This window comes from Aotus nancymaae, unplaced genomic scaffold, assembly GCF_030222135.1.
Source record: "Aotus nancymaae isolate 86718 unplaced genomic scaffold, 86718_ANA_hifiasm-v0.15.2.pri h1tg000007l, whole genome shotgun sequence".
In the NCBI taxonomy this organism is placed as follows: domain Eukaryota; kingdom Metazoa; phylum Chordata; class Mammalia; order Primates; family Aotidae; genus Aotus; species Aotus nancymaae.
The window spans coordinates 60,646,232-60,666,623 of record NW_026988418.1 but is presented as its reverse complement, the minus strand read 5'-3'; the positions used below and the strand labels follow the sequence as shown (position 1 = coordinate 60,666,623).

Here is a 20,392-nt window from a genome sequence, read left to right as displayed (position 1 = left end):
CCTGGCTTAAAAAATACTAGAAATACTAGAAATATTATAAATAGCAATATTGTAATAATATATAAATATTATAAATAGATAGCATAAAATGGTAATAATAACTATATTAATAATTCCACCACTCTTTAGATCACTTATCTTCACTTCTCAAAGCTCCAATATTTTCCATAGGTTCCATTCTTCCATCTCACCTCTTCGATGGGTAGGTCCTGGAGCTGTGGTAAGGAGCAAGACAGGATTCCAATAAGGAACGGAGTAGGTGAGCACACGATGTCGATCATAGATGCTGGCAGGACTGGGATGTAAGTATGCTGCCAGGTGAATGGATACAGTGTAGCTACCACAGCATGGCCACATTTTGACAGGGTGCTAGCCAGAGGAGAAAACAAATGGTGTCATATATAGAGCAACATATGGAGGACTTTTCAGGTATTACATTAAAGAATTAAAAATTGATGCTGGTTAGTGATCATAGATTAAGAACTATGTGAATAGTCATTAATTTTTAACATTTTACTTAAAATTTAAACTTAATTTCCTGAAAATGTTCAATTTCAATCCAGCTTTTCTCCACAATTTCTCGTGTGAAAAATTAGTGCTTAGAAAAGCACTACCAACTTTTGACAATAGAGTAAGCAAAATGTATTTAAAAGGGAAGTTTATTACAACCCAAAAAAGTCATTGGTATAGCCTAATGCAAGTGGCTTTTTGATGATTTCAACCATTTGAAATTATCCATGCCACTATATACCACTAGATAATTGAGACACTGATCCTACATTTTAAAAATATGCCCAAATTTTAAAATTTGGAACAAATAAAACACCGGTGTGAAGTAACATGTTTCACTTATTTCTTACCTTAGGCTGTTGGCAACAAAGATCACCCTACGCTCCAAAAGGAGAGAGGCACAGACCCGGATGAGATGACACACACTCAGGCACTTAAACAGACATTCAAAGTCAACATGTTCCAGTCGGGAATCTAGTGGTCGGCAGAGTTCAATGGACTGAAATGCAAGAATTTGCATCAGGGGAGCTAATGTTGGAAAACAATCCCTAATGCCAACGCTATGGATCCTGCTATTCTTATGTAAGTTAAATTCAAGAAAGAAGGTCTGCCACATGGAGTTTGTGAAGCTTCCTACACTAATGCCAGGACCCAATGGCTTATTTTTATGCTGTAAATTAAGATCCTTTATTCCTTCTGACAACAGTATGTACAGTCTTCATTTATCACATTGAAATTGCCATTGCAAAGCGACTCAATCTATGTATGGTAGAAAATCTCTGGGTCCTGGGTCTAGGAACAACTATGTCACAGATCAACTGGATATTTCTCCAGGGCTTTATGGAAATAAAACATATTCTTTACAGTTTATGGAAAAGGGAAATCTATGCCCTTGGGCTCTGGAAACTGCCTGCTAGTGTAAGTCCTGCTTTTTAGCGGCTATCAAATCTTTTCAAAATGAGCTAACTTACCCCATCTCCAGCCCCAGGGAGGTAACTCTTAACAGTGATGGTGCGTCCAGGAGCTGGGAAGGGAGCTTCCATGACACTTCGCATGAATGGGTAAACAAGGGCTGGAGACATTTCTCTTCTATTCTCTACTTCATCCAGAATCTACACATGCAAAATGTTATTTTATTGTGGACTAAGTTAAAAAACATAAAAGAATCCTTTTACAAGAACTGCCAAACCTGGTGTACTGTAAACTTTAAAATAATCCAAATAAAATTTAAGACAGATAAGCTTCTGCAATCAATAAAAGTTCAATAAGTATCATATCTCTTGGGAAGCATCATTATAAATCAACTTATTTTTACAATGGAAGCCCCTTTTCAGCTCACTAAGGGAGGGGCAAATTTGGTCTAAGAAAGACATGAGACAAGATAAGCTTTGGACTATGTTGTCCCTTAAGCTGAAAATATTAGCAAATCAAAATGAAGATGATATAGCAACAGCAAAATGATTAGAGACGTTAAGTTTAAGCCTTCAGGCATGTGGTTCCTACTTTACTAATAGGGAACCTTTCTGAAGTAATATGTTAAAGTCTGTGCCACTTAACATTGAGAGCTCAGAAAGAATACCATTTTACATAGAGCTCATTCTCCACTCACCTTTGAAAAAAGATTGAAGCAGCCTAGGCGACTAACCATGCAGTATACCTCAGGGAGTCGCTTTCCTCGGCCTTCTGGCTAAAAGGTAAAAATGATGACAAAAACAGCAAAATCAAGCTGTGTAAGTTTTTATTAATACTAATTTGGACTGTTAATTATCTTTTACTACTCTTTAGTAGAGAGCAGGAACCAAGGCTCTCATCTTCAGTGAACACTGAAAGATGTGAAAAGTGCTAAAAATGATAGCATTATTTATTCTAGGCTTAGTGAAGGCATCTAAGCAAGAAAAAAGCCCTAATATGGCTGGTGAGTAACTCAGAGAGCTCCTTTGAGTAGCTCATTGTATTCTATCCCAAATACATTCAGACTGAGATTCAGCCACTATGTTAGCAATTACTTCCTCTATTATAAATAAATAAAATAAATTCATACCCTGTCTTTTCTAGAACACTCCATAGTTAATCCCACCTTGCTCTTGCTGTTTAAAACTAATACAGCTTCCTTAATACACAGATCATTGAGTATCCCTCAAACTCATCCAGAGATAGTTTCTGAAGTTCCTACTCCGATTCCATTGTTCCTTGACCCCTGTCTGTAACACAAATTTGGTACTTACCAAGAGCTTCTTACAGTAGCCAAACCACCGGCTTCCATCTTCACCAGTCAAGACAAAGGAGAATGTTTCACTGAAAAAAGAACCAATAGTTAGTTCAGGATCCAAACAACCACTTATGGCATTCTCTATGGAACAAACAATTGAAAACTAGAGTCCAACAGTAGTCATTTTGTGATCTAAGAGGAGGCATAATATTACATTCATTGCAAGTCACATTCCTCCTAAGGAATGCCCAGGCCTTAAGGATATGTTGCCTTGTACTGGAGTGACAGCATAAGTATGGGATAAACTGTTGATGTTGCTTCCTTTTGTTTTCTTATTCATCTACTCTAGGTATTAATCAGGCTTATTTTCATTAAAACTTACTTTTATTTTTTGAAACAGAGTCTCACTCTGTTGCCCAGGCTGGACTGCAGTGGTGCAAACACAGCTCACTACAGCCTTGACCTCCTGGGCTCAAGTAATCTTCCTACATCAGTCTCCCAAGTAGCTGGAACTACAGGTGTGTCCCACCATGCCCTGCTGATCTTTTAATTTTGTGTCGAGATAAGGTCTCACTGTCTTGTCCGGGCTGTTCTCAAACACCTGGGTTCAAATAACCTTTCCGCCCTCCCAAAGTCCTTGGGGTTATAGACGTGAGCCCCTGCGCCTGGCCTTATTTTCCTTTTGTTGAATGCCCAATTTAGTCAAACACACAGGTAAGCTACAAAGACTTCTGATATGTCACTTCTCCAGTTCCAAATTCTTCTCTTTAGTTCTGAGAGGCTGTATGGAGCAGTGATAGGCAAAGGATTATATCCTTGGTATATAAAAATTAGTAGGAAAAATATCAACTCCTCATTAGACACATGGGCAAAAGATATGCATAATTTACAAAATGAAAACCTAAATATGCCCAACTAAGAAACTCAATAATCAAAAAAGTCAAATTTTTTTTAAGAGACTGTGTCTCATTAAATAGAACTTCCTTTTCTAAGAACGTATTTTTCTTTTCTTTTCCTTCCTTCCTCCCTCCCTCCTCTCCCTCCCTTCCTCCTTTCCTCCCTTCCTCCCTACTTTCCTTCCTTCCTTGCTTCTTGGTCTTCCTCTGTTGCCCAGGCTGGAGTGTTGTGGCACAATCATAGCTCGCTGCAACCTTGACCTCCTGGCCTCAAGTGATCCTCCTGCCTCAGCCTCCTGAGTAGCTGGAACTACAGTGTACACTACCATGCCTGGCTAGGTTTTTTGTTTTTTTTTGTAGAGACAGGGTCTTGCTATGTTGCCCAGGCTGGTCTCAAACCTGGCCTCAAGTGATCCTCCCTCCCACCTTAGCCTCCCAAAGTGCTGGGATTACAGGTGTGAGCCACTGCACCTGGCCTAAATCCAAACTTGAACAATATGTATATGTCTGCATTTGGCTAAAAATAAAGATTAGAAGGAATATGACAAAATATTTACAGTGATTACCTTTGAGTAACCAGATTGCCAGTGATCTGTAATTTCTGCTTTTTATTTACTCTTCTGTATTTCCCAAATATTCTAGAATAAACATACATAACTTACTGGGGGGGAAAAGGCAGCCACAGAGCAGCCAGGCCAATATAAAATGTGCTGTTTATGTAGGTAGCAGTGCGACGGACAACACAACAGCATTGACAGTGATGGCTGAGAGATGAGAGTGTCAATCAGGCTAAACTGGTTATGAGAGATAGTAGCTTCATCTGGAGGTAATGCGAAGTTGAAGTGCAGGGCTATTTAAGCAACAGCTGAGGCTATTATCCAGCAGGTCATTGGCATGTGATTTGATTCAACTAATCAAGCTTTCCAAACTAAATGGCATCATCAGTAACTACAGTTTTGAACAAAGCAGGCATCTATTAATATTTACAAGCAGAATTCAGACATGATGATAGTTTATTAATTAAAAATAGTCATTTCCTCTAGATACTTGGAAGAAATTCTTTAACACTTCATTTCTCAATATACTACACTTCCCAAACAGGAGCCTTGCTTGGTACAGGTTCCAGAGGAGAACATATAAGCTGGGCTGTGGATTCTTCTGTTAATTTGAAGGAGGAAGAAGATAAAGACATTGCTCTGTTTTATCTCTGTTTCTAGGTTGAGTCTCAGTATCCAAGTCTTTTTTCCTTTTCTGTCCACTTGGGAGCATTTCTGATAGTATGTAAAGTAGAACTTTTGCTTTTTTTGGTAGAACTGGCAAATTGAAGTGACTCTCAAATTTGTTTTCCTTTTGACACTGAAATTATTCCATGTTTTTCTTTTTTTAAGTCCCACATAGGAAATGTTCTAATTCTGCTTCTTCCTTTCCTCCCACCACATCCTTGACCTGCCACAGTATTCACATAGCTTCACTACTGGCCCTACCAATTTCTCAAATACTCTGATTTATTCAGTTCTAATAAATAGAAATCAGATAAATTAGCCCATTTACCTCTTCAGTTCTGAGGTTGGCACCCAGTCCTTTGAATCAGGAAAACAAAACTTTGGGATAACTTTGAGCCTCTCTTCTGTGTCTTTAGACTGCTTATAGCCATGATCATCCTGAAAAAGATAACATGACAGACGACTATTATACTATGTAAGTGGGGAATAGAAATAAAAAACTCAGCCTAATCTCAGGAAAAAAAAGGTCTCTGATAAGCCTGAGTGGTTGCTGATAAGCCTCAGCATGGTTTTGTACTGCTTAACAAAATTTAAAAATCAATTCTGGAAATCACTGAAGATGCACTGAGAACAGAGTTACTAAGAAAAAAGAATCCTATTTTTACATAGAAATGGTACTTGTGGATATCTCAGAAGCTACTGTAAGAGAGATGAGTGAAAAGTTTCCTGCCAAGAGGTAAAATCTTTTTTTTTTTTTTGAGACGGAGTTTCGCTCTTGTTACCCAGGCTGGAGTGCAATGGCGCGATCTTGGCTCACCGCAACCTCCGCCTCCCGGGTTCAGGCAATTCTCCTGCCTCAGCCTCCTGAGTAGCTGGGATTACAGGCACGCACCACCATGCCCAGCTAATTTTTTGTATTTTTAGTAGAGACGGGATTTCACCATGTTGACCAGGATGGTCTCGATCTCTTGACCTCGTGATCCGCCCACCTCGGCCTCCCAAAGTGCTGGAATTACAGGCGTGAGCCACTGCGCCCGGCCCGAGGTAAAATCTTAATACAGGATTTACACACTAACGGGAACCCAGTATTTTTATGAACTGTGTGACATAAGATAAAAATCCATTCTTCAATGTACTGAGAACAAAAACCTAGTCAGCTCAAGATACTTTCTAATCAATAATCAAAGAAGCTTTGAAATGGTAGATGAATGTTATTTAGAAAAGATAACGGCCAGATGCACTGGCTCTTGCTTGTAATCCCAGCACTTTGGAAGCCCAAGGTGGGCACATCGCTTGAGTCCAGGAATTGGAGACCACCCTAGGCAACATGGTAGAACCCCATTTCTATAAAAAATAAAAAAGTTAGCTGAGTGTGGTGGCACATGCCTGTAGTCCCAGCTACTCAGAAGGCTGAGACGTGGAAGGATCTCTTGAGCTCAGGAGGACGAGGCTGCAGTGAGCTGTGATTGCACCATTGCACTCCAGCCTGGGTGACAGAGAGAGACCTGTCTCAAAAAAAGAAAAAACTGAAAATACTATTCTGAGAATCTACCCCATACATAATCGTTTCCTTTAGCTTATAATCTTTGCTACCTAATTGCTGGTTTGCAAATTCTTGTAAAATTTTAGTACAGCAGACCCTTTTGCGTAAGTCTGGTATTGTACTTACATCACAGTCTAAATTTCAGTAAATCAGACATTTAGAAATTAGTATGACCTGTCCTCTATAAAAACAAGCCCCAAAGTCTAATTACCATATCGCCTTCAGATACCTAATAAAAATGACCTCTCCTTTAATTTCTTTTTTGTTGTTGAGAAGGAGGTCTTGCTATGTTGCCCAGGCTGATCTCAAACTCCTGTATGCCACTGATTCTCCCGTCTTAGCTGCCCAACTAGCTGGGATTACAGGCATGTGCCACTGTGCCTGGTTCCTTTAATTTCTTTAAAAAAACAATGTAGCCATTCTGGGTCACTTAACAGTGCTGTGACATTGTACTTTCAGGCTACATTGAGGAATTTTATGCAAAATTAAACTTACTGATTTGTTTACTGTAGGGGTATTTTTGAGGACTTTTTGAAAATAAGAATCCATGTAGGAAATGTCTCTTAGATTCCAGTACAGTTGCACTTCACTAGCTTTTTTAGCGAAACATATAACTCAGGGTTACAAACCCAAAAGTCCTAAAGTGGCCAAGCAGATAACTTAAATGAGAGAAGTGGTCCAAGTAACAAGCAGGAAAGTGAGTAAATGTCCCTATTAAAGGGATGGCTCCTTACTAAGGAAGACTACATAATTCAGAAAGCATAGTGCAAAATGAAAATGTGGAGCCCCTTGTTCAAAAAACAGAAAAAAATTAAATATAAAATACAAAACATCTTTTCTTCTGTGGCCTCTCTACCTGTAATCGAGTTTTTATTTGCTATTTAATGTCACACTCCCTTAGGCATGAGAATCCTAGAGGATGAGTGTAGACTCTCACAAGCATGCAGGTGCTGCAGTCTGCAATCTGGTGCACAAGTGGCCCAGTAGGTGCTGGGTTTCCTCTCCGGGCAGCTGTGGAATTGAGACTCTGTGTTTTGACTGGGGTTTGGAAAGTTAAGCTAGGCATCTCCCCTTCCTATGGGGCCACCATTCCAACCCACAGCAGTTGAGCAACCCCCACAAAAGTCACCCATGAGTGGCAGTACCAGCCCAGGGCAGGGAAAGCTGCCCCATGCCTTGCCTGGAGATGTTGCAGGGCAATGCTGGCCTGATCCTAACCCTTCCGAAGCTTGTGCCCAGCCATGGGAGAAGGTGATAGTAGTCACTGAGTAGAGGTGGAAAGGGCACTTGCTAGGGCCCAGGGAATCAGGCAGTGGAGAGCAGGACAAGAGAACTCATCCTAGGGGAGCAGCAGCAGGTGACACTATGCATGAACTCAGGCTTTAAGACCTTGGGACATGTTCAATTTTCCTATCAGACTTCATTTACAAAACATAAATTCAAAGATAAACTTATTTAGCATTTCAAGATGGTGACTGCAGATTATGAAACTATACGCACAGGGCCCTTCTGAGTGGGGGCCTTATGTAACTATACTGGTCACCTGCTCTGAAGTCTTGCTCCTAAAATAAAGCTTCAACCCATTCCTGACACTTAGGAATGCAGACTGTGTTGGCAGTCTTTCCAGTTTCTCAGGAAAAAGCAGAAATACAGATTTGTATGTGAAATTTGATTGTTAAATGTTGGCAACAAAAATTATTGCTGTTACTTTTACACTAACACTATGCAAAGCAAAAGAAACCCAACCAGGTCTGTGGGCTTAACTGATTCACAGGCTTACTAAGCTCTGTGAAGTAGAGACTAAGAAGATCTTTTTCAGTAGTATTCACATCATCAAATCCTGGCAAATAATAGGTATTTTTAAAATATTTGATTAAATGAATAAATAATTTAAAATTCAGAAAGCATAATGCAAAATGAAAATGTGGAACAATTTAAAAAGGTAGAGCAAACTATTGTTAATAATAATGGCTACCAAAAATTAATACCTACCACCATTTATCGAGTGCATACTATGTACTAGGGATGGCATTAAGCACTTTCATACATTATCTCACTAAATCCTTACTAATAATGGATAACATCATATTAAGCTTTCTATACGCCAGACACTTTTCTAAATGCCTTATATAAATTAGCTCATTAATCCTCACTACAACTCAGAGAGGTAGATACTATTTTGATTACCCCCATTTTACAAATTAGGCAACAAGACACAACGTGGTGGCTCACAACTGTAATCCCAGCATTTTGGAAAGCCAAGGTGGGCGGATCACTTGAGGTCAGGAGTTCAAGATCATCCTGGCCAACACAGTGAAACTCTGTCTCTACTAAAAATATAAAAATTAGCCGGGCGTGGTGGCACATGCCTGAAGTCCCAGCTACTCAGGAGGCTTGAACCTGGGAGGTGGAGGTTGCAGGGCTGCAGTGAGCCGAGACTGCACCACTGCACTCCAGCCTGGGCAACAGAGTGAGACTTCATCTCAAAAAAAAAAAAAAAAGAAAGAAAAAGAAAAGTAACTGCTTAAAGTCACAGAACTAATAAGTAGCAAATGCAGAGTTTTGGCACAGAGTCCATGCTCTAAACCACTACCCTATTCTGTCACATTTATTATTCCCCTCCTTAAGGATGAGAAAACAGACTTTGTAACTTGTTAAAGATTACTGAGATTATTTGGCTCTGCCAAAAAAAAAACAAAAACAAAAAAAAAAACCTCACTAGGAAAATGAGCCTGTTTTGTTTTGCTTTGTTTTGCTGGTTTGCAGCTCACACCTAACATAAGACGTTATCAAAGCCACCAGATCCTACCACAAGTACAGTATTGGTAAAAGACAGGTGAGATAACAAAAACCAAGAGGACAGGAAATAAATGTACACAGAGACACACGAACATTCATGCATGCCTCTTGGCCTCCTTGTACCCACCTTGCCAGGGAATTGTTGTATGACCTGGGGAATATAGCTTATTCCTGATGGTTTCTTCTGTAGAGACACCACCACAAAAAGTTCAAACAGCTGCTGCTCCTGTAATTCAATAAGATCCCGCTCCAAAGTCTGGTAGTGAGGATTCCTCTTGGAAGACTGTTGCAGTTGTGCTAAACGTTTATGGCGATCTGTAATGAAATCGTGGAGCGATGTTTTTCCTCTATAGCCCTACCTTCCTTCTAGCACCCAGAGGTCATGACCCACACAGGATTAATCTTCACACAGTCACTGCTGAATGAATGTTGAATGACCAGTATCTGCCACAGAGACATACCTGTCAGGGCTATGACATACTAGGGGGAATAAGTGCAGACCCTTACAAGTGCACAGGGGCCTCACTCTGCTTCTGGCTAGCAATGGGACTGGCATTCCATGTGCCAACCAATACACTATGTATGTCCCAACAAATAATCCATGCTATCTCATCTTTCATGGCACCATACCAGGACACATGGAAAATGTCACGAAAAAGTGCTAGACTAACAACAGATGCCACTGCTGGGAATGTCATGAAATAACAGGATGGCAGGGGCAGAGATATGATGAAAGAATTGAGTCCTACAGAGGGTAAGTACAGAAAGGGGTGAGTTTGATAATTATTTTTTTTTTGAGATGGAGTTTCGATCTTTTTGCCCCAGGTGGAGTGCGATGGCGTGATCTCAGCTCACCGCAATCTTCACCTCCCAGGTTCAAGGGATTCTCCTGCCTCAGCCTCCCTAGTAGCTGGGATTACAGGCATGTGCCACCATGCCGAGTTAATTTTGTATTTTTAGTAGAGATAGAGTTTCACCATGTTGGTCAGGTTGGTCTCGAACTCCTGACCTCAGGTGATCTGCCCACCTCAGCCTCCCAAAGTGCTGGGATTACAGGTGTGAGCCACCATGCCTGGTTGAATTTGATAAATTAAAACAAAAATTATCCTCCCATTGAAGAAACTGTCCAGTTCCCTTCCCTCCTTGCCATATATTACTAACAATGACTATCTGCTTGTGTCAGTAAATGGTGCTACATGCAAGAGAAAAAAATGAAGTGGAAGAAGACAACCATTAGCAGACTATTTTTCAAAAGAATAAAATTATGGAAGCATACTATTTAAACACTCATAGCAATACCACTCAAAACTGGATAGTATTTATCTTCTATTCTCATTTATCTGTAAATTTTGAGCAATCTGGAGTAGTACCCACTGAAGGAAACTGTGGACTTGCAGAAGGGATAGTCTGTATGTCCCAGCAATTTGCTTATGTGTCATTCTGAGCCACTGATAGACTTAACCTCTAATTGTCTTTTCTTTCTTTTTGATATAATGCATTCTGTCCCCAAAAAGTTATACTATAGATCAAAATACTAAGTGCATTAAAAAAAAAAAATGCTTCTGGGAGTGGCCCTCCAGAATTATCCACCACATTCAATGCTCTAGGCAAAGCTTTACTTACCCCAAAAGGCTCAGTTAAAGTCAAGAAAATTCTAGGTCCCGTTTCTCAGTAGTAACAGCATTAAATTAGTCATCTTTACATATCTAGGCTGAACCTGATGATTATTAAGTTTCACCTTCAGTCAAGCTATGGAATCAAACACCTGAAGCAATTCAGGCCAGTGGAGGGAGCACAAGATTATTAATCATAAAATTAAGGTGTCAGACTTGGAACTGGAACTGCCCTGTACTCAGCTTTAAGAATTCATGTCTTCTACTTTTTCCATGCCTTAATATGTCAGTCACTTAAATAGGAACTAGATAACGTGCTGTGATAACTAGATAACATCATCATTAGATGAAGGCTGAAGGCACCATGAAGTGCTTGGACAAATGTAGTCAGAAATGCACGGTGCATTCTATATTCTACTAGAAAGTAAAGAGCACAATAATCAGGAATACAAACGCCTAGGAATAACAAATAGATGTTTCCTTTTTCAATGTCAGAGATATCAAAGTTACTTAAATAATTACACTTGAGCAACTATAAAAAATCAGATATTTACTGCTAAGTATTCATCTCAGAGGATGATTCACACACTCTGTTTTGGCTGCTGGGAAACTATTGCATATGTGTCTGGACATGCAGCTGTGGGCCGCTTCCCTAAGAATATTCCATCGAAAGAACCACACTGTTTTGCCTTACTCCACCATGGGAGACTTTTAATGCTGTCAAACATCTGACAGTGTACTGTTTAATTCCTCAAACCTCAACAGGTTCTGAAAATAAGGAAATCACCTACAAAATGAAACTTCACATGGGGAAAACTATGCTTAGTCACAAAGGTGGGTGCCACTCCACCTAAACCATGATCATCACAAGAACGGGAGCAGCCCCATTGACTCACTCACTCTTTGGCAGATACTCAGCATCACTTTCATTCCCACTGGTTTCACCTGAAAAAAGAGAAAGAGTTTCCATGTGTATCGTCCAACAGTAGGAAGTACATGAGGATGAGAACAACGTAAACCCACAGACCTGGGGACTTAGAGTAAGGAATAATAAAGCTGCTAAGCCTTTCTCCAAACCACTTGGTTGTATCAGGTTAGGGTAGTTACTAAAAGAGAGTAAGAGGCTCAAGGAAATTACTACATTTTCTTCCCATACCCTATTTCACTCCTCGGCTCCCCTCTCATCCCCAATTCTAGAAACTAATTGCATTTCAGACCAGTTTTCAGAAGTCTAGTTCAGAGTGGATTCTATTTCTATATCCACATACTTGTCTGTACATTGCAAATAAAGTATCAAAGGTAAACACCACAAGGGCCAAACAAAAATCTAAACACCAACTAGACTCAAAATTTAGAATAATAGGAAAATGTGGGAACTAGGAGATAAATTACTAAGTCACAGCCAGTCTACCTCTTCTATGATGTCTCTAAACTACTTCTAGTCCATATTGATCTTTCTTTTACTATGAATTCTCATCGTACTCATACTGCTTTGAACTATTCTTACTTTCCCTAATCAGATTTTAAGTATTTTGAGCATAAGGGACTATGTTGTTTTCACAGGGGAGTGTTTTGTATAGTTCTGGGCACACAGACAATTCACACACACACACACACACACACACACGCATGCATGCACATGCATGGGCACACACATACACACAAAGCAGCTTTTAAAATAAATAAATGAATGAAACATTTCTAGATTTAAGTTTGAAAAGTTAAAGCAAAATAGAAATGCAAAGAAAGGGAAAACCTTTAAATGTATCAGAAAAAATAAAGCCTAGAAGTCATAAGTGAAATTTGATTATATAAACTTGCATTTAATTTAAGAATCAGTATTAAATTCAAAAAGTGAACAATAAACTAGGAAAACATTTGTAAACACATTGCAGATACAAGGCTAAGTTTCTTAATATTCAAAGAACTGTTAGAAATCAAGAAGAAAAAGCACAACAGAGAAAGGAAGAAAGGGTGAGAACAGGCAATTCATAGAAAAAGATTTATAAATTGTTGATAAACATGAAAACTGCCCAAAATCATAATGAAATAAGTGTATATTAAAACAATAAACAAGACATACATTTTCATCCATGATATTGCCATAAAAGGCAAACCACCATGGCACGTGTATACCTATGTAACAAACCTGCACGTTCTGCACATGTCCCCAGAACTTAAAGTATAATAATTAAATTTTTGAAAAACCACACACACACACACACACACACACACACACACACACAAAGAGACTTAGTAAGGTGTGATCTTGGCTCACTGCAACCTCCACCTCCCAGGTTCAAACAATTCTCCTGCCTCAGCCTCCCGAGTAGCTGGGATTGCAAGCATGAGTCACCACATCCAGCTAATTTTTGTATTTTTTGTAGAGACAGGGTTTCACCATGTTACCCAGGCTGGTCTCAAACTCCTGGGCTCAAGTGATCCACTCGCCTCAGCCTCCCAAAGTGCTGGAATTACAGGTGTGTGCCGCCATGGCTGGCCACTAGCTACATAAAATTATTTTACATCTATGCAATGAAATACAGTACATCTATGTGGATCTCTATATGTTGATACTGAAAGAGCTCTGAAATACATTAATTAAGCTTTTTTAAAAAGGAAGGCATACAAAGTCTGAATAGTGTAAGAGTATTTGTGTAGAAAATGCATTTGCATGCACTTAAAATTTTCTAGATGTGCAAGGAGGAGGTTTGGAAAACTCTGGCTTTTCATTTTATAATAAGGAATAAGAGAACATTAAAATAAATGCTGCTTATTCTTAAGATAGGTGGGAAAGACCCATAAGAGATGTTATAGAAAAAATGCTTATTTAAATATTGCATATTACATATGTTTTATAACTCAAAATTAACCACCATGACAAAAAGTATGGTGTGACTATAAAATACTATTCAGAGGAAGAAACAAACATTGTGAGCTCCTGGTCCTATCTATAATCTTAGCACCAGGTACCTCTTAGAAACTTAGGAAGTGTTTGGAAAGAAAGAAAAGAAAGAAGAAAGAGAGAAAGGCAATATAACCAGAAAAGCCCTTATAAAAGATCATTTAATTGGCTTTAATATATTCACATCTATGAGTTTTGAGGACCTATATTCTAAGACAATGAATGAAGGTTAGGGGGATTATGAGCCAAGAGAAAAATCTATTGAGAATCCACAGGGATCGAAAAAAATACCAGGTTGTCCTCTTTTAATATGAGACTTCAACACACAAAATTATAATGACAGAATTGAAGAACGTGGATAAGTCATTTTGAAACCCTGAAAACTGGAAGTTAAGAAATATTTAGGGCCAGGTGTGGTGGCTCATGCCTATAATCCCAGCACTTTGGGAGGCTGAGGAGGAAGGATCGCTTGAGCCCAGGAATTCAAGAACAGCCTGGGCAATATGGTTAAATTTTGCCTTTACAAAAAATTAAAAATTAGCTGGGTGTGGTGGGCACGAACTTGTGATCCCAGCTACTCAGGGGGCTGTGGTGGGAGGATTGCTTGAACCCAGAGGCTGCAGTGAGCTGTGTTTACATCATTGCATCCCACCCTGTGTGACAGAGTGAGACTCTGTTTCAAAAAAAAAAAAAAAAAACTGAAGAAATATTTAGGTTGAAATATATTCAGTAAACTCTAGCATGGACTTCAGACTAGGTGAATATCATTATCTATTGTATTAGGCATTGTTGATATACAGACAAAAGCTTAAGGAGGAAAATGAAAATCTGAGAACTATGATGATAAAGCTGGGAGATCCTCAGGCACAAGAGAAATTCCTCTGGTGCAGTGGAAGAGTTGGTCACAGAGGCAGGTAAAGGTAAATGCTTATTTTCTTTGAGCCATGAGTGAAGTGCTACAGTGTGGAGGCTGCTCCTTTTTTCTTAACTTTTGTTTTGGACAGCAGAAGTTGGCTAGAACTTGAAGGGTTTTTTTTTTTCTTTTCAACATTAGTACGGTTTAAAAATATTTTTGTTCTTCAAAAATTTGTCTTAGAGCCAAATTTACTAAAATGTTCCTAATTCATAAGGCATAGACATACAAATAAATTAAAGGCTTGGTAATAACCTACTTAGAAATACCTGAAGAGTGGCCAGGCGCAGTGGCTCATTATCTGTAATTCTAGCACTTTGGGAGGCCAAAGTGGGCAGATCATGAGGTCAAGAGATCAAGACCATCCTGGCCAACATGGTGAACCCCATCTCTACTAAAAAAAATACAAAAATTAGCTGGGTGTGGTGGCATGCACCTGTAGTCCCAGCTACTCAGGAGGCTGAGGCAAGAGAATTTCTTGAACTCGGAAGACGGAGATTGCAGTGAGCAGAGATCGTGCCACTGCACATCAGCCTGGAGACAGAGCCAGACTGTCTTAAAAAAAAAAGAAAGAAAGAAAACAACAATAACAACAACAACAACAACAAAACCAAAAAAAGAGATACCTGAGGAGTAGTCATGAATAGACTGCTGTTAATCTGAGAAAATGTTAATGTTTTGCGAGCACTTGTCCTGGCCCCAGTCATGATAATTTACATAATTTGCAATTTAAAATTTATTTCCTTATCTATAAAACAATGAAAATACTATCTGCCATAGAGTTACTTAGAAAATTCATAATAATGCATCGAAAAAGATGCAGCACAATATCTGGCACGAGTTTTCATTTTCTATATCTAGTTTTAAATTACACACAAAAAAACCTTTGACAATACCATTGCTGAAGATAAGGAAATACATGGAGAAGAGATAAACTGCTAAAAATCAAGATTTATGAGAAAATTGACTGTTGATGATAGAAAAAGATAAGACTTTGTGGAGTCATGCTCCTTGATTCAAATCTATGCTTCCTCCTCTGTCTTAGTTTGTTTGTAAAATTATGATAGTCCCTAATTCCTAGTATTGTCATATGTTATACATGAAATAAAATATATAGAGAAACTATTACTTCATTCCACAAATGGTAGCTACTATTAATAACAATGACCAAAAAAACAAAAATGACCAAAAGTATTTCTTCCCCAGAGAAGATTGAAATGTTTTAGTAACTGCCTCTCAAAATATGAAAACTCATATTAAAAACAGGGACCAGTTGATTTTGATCAGCACATAGTCAGAAAGAGACTTAAGATATAACACAGAAGATTTTATTTTCAGATAGTAAGTTGTTAGAATATAAAATAGATTTTTAAAGGTAATTAAGAAAATCCTGGCTGGGTTTGGTGGCGCATGCCTGTAATCCTAGCACTTTGGAAGGCTGAAGCAGGCGGATCATTTGAGATCAGGAGTTCAAGACCAGCCTGGCCAACATGGTAAAATCCCATCTCAACTAAAATACAAAAAATTAGCTGGGTGTGGTGGCATGCGCCTGTAATCCCAGCTCCCCAGGAGGATGAGGCAGGAGAATTGCTCAAACCTGGAAGGTGGAGGTTGCAATGAGCTGAAATCTCACCACTGCACTCCAGCCTGGGTGACAGTGAGACTCTGTATCAAAAAGAAAAGAAAAAAAAGAAAATTCTGTCTTTAGAAGTCTGCAAAAAGAAAAAATATTCTCCTTTGCTATGACTTAGCTGCTGCTTCTCACTAAGGAACTTAGAAACAAAACTTGCTAAAAAAAAAAAACCCTGTCTCTATTAAACACACAAAAAATTAGCCAGGGATGGTGGTGGGTGCTTGTAATCCCAGCTACTTGGGAGGCTGAGGCAGGAGAATCGCTTGAACCAGGGAGGTGGAGGTTGCAGTGAGCTGAGATCATGCCATTGCACTCTAGCCTGGGCAACAAGAGCAAAACACCATCTCAAAAAAAAAAAAAAAAAAAAAAGACATACCCGAGACTGGGAAGAAAAAGAGGTTTAATTGGACATACAGTTCCACATGGCTGGTGACCAAAGGCACTTCTTACATGGTGGCAGCAAGAGAAAAACAGAAGCAGAAGTGGAAACCCCTGATAAACCCATCAGCTCTTGTGAGACTTATTCACTATCATGAGAATACCATGGGAAAGACCGGCCCCATGATTCAATTACCTCCTACTGGGTCCCTCCCACAACACGTGAGAATTCTGGGAGATACAATTCAAGTTGAGATTTGGGTGGGAGTACAGCCAAACCATATCCCCAAGCAACCAAATTAAGAATAAGAATCTTGCATAAGTTTTTAAGAAAGTTCTAATGATTTCTTATGAATGCTGAAAATTTCTTAATTAACAATGTAAGTTTTATCTAGGCATCTGAAGGATAAAACTTATTAAATGACTACAAGTTGAGTATCACATACCTTCAGTTTATACATGACTAATGCTTTCATACAACAAAAAAAGTCTATACTGATAAATGATTATAAATCAAAGTAGGACTATAAAATAGTGATTCAGTCTGTCTATGAAAATTAGTCTCATTGGTTTGTGATTATTTTTTCATTTATTTATTCATCCAATAGTTATTGCTTGGCACAGAATTAAATAAAATGGATTTGAGAAATAATCCTTATCTTTTTTATTTATATATATACATTTTTTATTGCACTTTAGGTTCTGGGGTTCATGTGAAGAACACACAGGATTGTTACATAGGTACATACATGACAGTGTGGTTTGCTGCCTCCATCTCCATCACCTATATCTGGCATTACTCCCCATGTTATCCTTCCCCAACTCCCTACCCCCCACTGTCCCTTATCTTAAAGAAGTTTATATTTAAGTGGGATAACAGGAAAGTAAACTGAAAATTTTATTACATATCAAACATTAAGTTATATGGTGATTCTCCTCTCATACCCTAATTGCTACAGGAAACCTGGAACAGAACACAATTCTTACCTTTTGTTGGAGGTACTTCCTTTCCAGTGTAAGAATGTAACTTCACCCTCTTCTTCCCTCTTTTAGATTCAAATATGTCATCTATTTTCAACACAAGCTGAAAAAAGGACCAGAAAAATACAAATTAAAACCAACACCCACAAGTTTCACAGTTTGATAACATTAATCTATTAGGGATTCTTATTCAGAGAAAAGACCTATTTTATAAATAGAAACCTTTACCTTTTTGAATTTTGGATTTAAAATGATGATTTTTAATTAGATGATATGTTGTTCTAATATCAAGTCCACATAACATGGGGAAGGAAAGTGGGAAAGAATATCAGATGAACCCAGCACAGGCTTTTGGATTCCCTGAAACTCCATGTTACAACATGCAGGAAATGTGGCTATTGCACTCTGTATAGTGATCAAGCCTTTACTATTAACTCAAGTTTTCACTTGCCTGGAGTAGGAAGTGGAACACTCATTTATCTGAAAGGCAGGGTGAGGCATAGTTATTTCTCCTCCCAGAAATTCTTCGCAAGGAGTGGAAACGTACTTAGAAAGCTTTTGTCAAAGGAAATATTCTCTTTGCTACTGGGAGTACTAACATTACAATTTATTTTAGAAATATGTCATAAAAATAGGAGACCCAAATATACTCAAATACAAAAACTATGTTTTTTCTTCCACTCATCAACCTATTTCTCAAGGAAGTAAAATTCAGACCATTTACTTTTAAAATTGTTATATAATTGCTTCTCTCCATTTCATAAGTAGTTCGCATTAGAAATTCTTCTTTGCTGCTGGGAGAGATGTGTGTGTGTGAGAGAGACAGACACAAGACACACACAGAATGTGGTAAAAAAAAAAGAGGGAAGACTCAGAGCTGACCAACGGATACTTTTAAAAGGAGGAACTGATTAGTTTTTCTATGAATACTTTTTTTTTTTTCTTAAAATTCCAAGCTTAACTATCAATCCTGGTTTAACATACTTAATGCCTAGAATTACAATTGTTAGGAACATTATATATGATAACAACCAATAAAGTTGAGAAAAATGCTCTTGTGTTCTCTTTCGTCCTTGTTTCTCTAGCCATCCTGGCAATCGACAGGCAGTGAATCAGTTCAGTACAAACAACCATCCCCTGCCAACCTCTGCACTCCCCTCAAAAAAACATGCAAGAAACATGTGCTTTCAATACACAGATAATTACCACATTTGGCCGGGTGTGGTGGCTCACGCCTGTAATCCAAGCACTTTGGAGGCCAAGGTGGGCGGATCACCTGAGGTTGGGAGTTCAAGACCAGCCTGACCAACATGGTGAAACCCCGTCTTTAAAAAAAAAAAGATAATTACCACATTTTTGGATGAGTTTGTGCTCTTAAAGATTTTTATCGCTGCAATTCAAGTGAAAAATTGTCAATATTTTTAAATATTACCATTATAAAAAACAAATAAGAGAATCCAAAATTAAAAAGTATTAAGGACTATAGGAAAGATGTCTGGGAATAAATATATATTTTGGGTACATAATGACCCAAAATAGCATAATTATTAATTTGCATTTGAAAAGTAGAATCAAAAGCATATTTGATATATAAATATAAAGGAAAGATAACTTCTAAAAAGCGACCAGACTGTAAATATATGTGTGTATATATATATATATGTGAAATAAAGTGATAAATTTAAATTTCCGTCATGAGCTAGGAAGAAGAGCCATCTAGTTACAAGAAATACTGTAGAATATTCTTCCTAAGAAATGATGGATGTGCTGTACACATAACACAAACAATAAAGGCAGTAGTAAATGTACTCTAGCAAGCAATCCCACATAGCTTCCACAGCAGGGAAGGACAGAAAGGGTGGGGAAGAGGCATATGGACTAGATCAGTGAGTTGAAACTGTGGAGTAGTTTCCCTTCCAGGGATAGCTGGAGGCATCAAAAGGGAAATAAATGAAAACTGACTTTCTTTTGGAATGTTGTTCCAGAAAATATTCCAAAGCCAAAATTTGGATTGCATAAGGGACAGCCTAAAAAGATTTAATCCAAGTTGGGTCACAGGTAGAAATGCTGTCATGGCTTCTTCCTGCCTGACAATTAAGAATTCATAATCTTTTTTTTTATCCTTACTTCTCTAAAATCCTTCAGAAAAATATTAGAAAAAGAAAAGTTAGAGCATATCACCTATAATCAGATAGAGAACAAGCTTCAAGTACTTGATATCCATAATACATAAAATACTAAGGCATGAAATTGAAAGCAGTGTAAAGCCTCATTAAACTCTATAATCCATAATAAGAACCACATCTTAAATGCAATCCTTTTAGGTGTTTGCATTCTTCTCCCTATGAACACACAATTTGTTGTTTCTGGGCCACGTGGGAGGCTGCTTTGTTGTGCCAACATGATCTACCTGAGGACAGAGTTACTGCAAGATGCCTGGCAGTTCTTTACACCTCTGTTTTTAAAATATTCCTCACCATACAGAGAAAAATAAACGGTTATTATTATTATTTTTCACTGAGAGAGATCAGTTTAGCTTTAAAAAACCTCTATGTCTTTAACTTTTCACATAGTAAAGAGAAAGGGGCATAAAACAGATCAGAGGAATTAAACTGTGGAATAGAATATTTCCCAAGGAACTAATCAACAGTTACTAAACCAAGAAACAGATGTGATTTTTGTTTGATGTTAAAATCAGGTACAAAAATTACATGTTAAATGAACACATATAGCTAATTCAGATAGGATTAAAGAAAGGAATAATATTTAAGTGATCTGATTTCTTCATT

At 38.2% G+C, this 20,392-nt stretch overlaps 1 protein-coding gene across 4 annotated transcripts in view; it reads right to left on the bottom strand.

Annotated features, from left to right (window-relative positions):
• Positions 1-20,392, bottom strand: part of DENND2C (DENN domain containing 2C) — a 74,958-nt gene that overhangs the window by 13,993 nt on the left and 40,573 nt on the right. For all 4 annotated transcript variants that reach the window (XM_021672713.2, XM_021672715.2, XM_021672714.2 and 1 more), the window contains 9 exons: positions 17,610-17,706; positions 11,694-11,738; positions 9,308-9,495; positions 5,167-5,276; positions 2,736-2,805; positions 2,120-2,197; positions 1,482-1,622; positions 861-1,009; positions 192-369 (listed from right to left, as the gene is read on the bottom strand). In XM_021672713.2, coding sequence (XP_021528388.2) covers positions 192-369; positions 861-1,009; positions 1,482-1,622; positions 2,120-2,197; positions 2,736-2,805; positions 5,167-5,276; positions 9,308-9,495; positions 11,694-11,738; positions 17,610-17,706 — 1,056 coding nt within the window. The remainder of the gene's footprint in view (positions 1-191; positions 370-860; positions 1,010-1,481; positions 1,623-2,119; positions 2,198-2,735; positions 2,806-5,166; positions 5,277-9,307; positions 9,496-11,693; positions 11,739-17,609; positions 17,707-20,392) is intronic.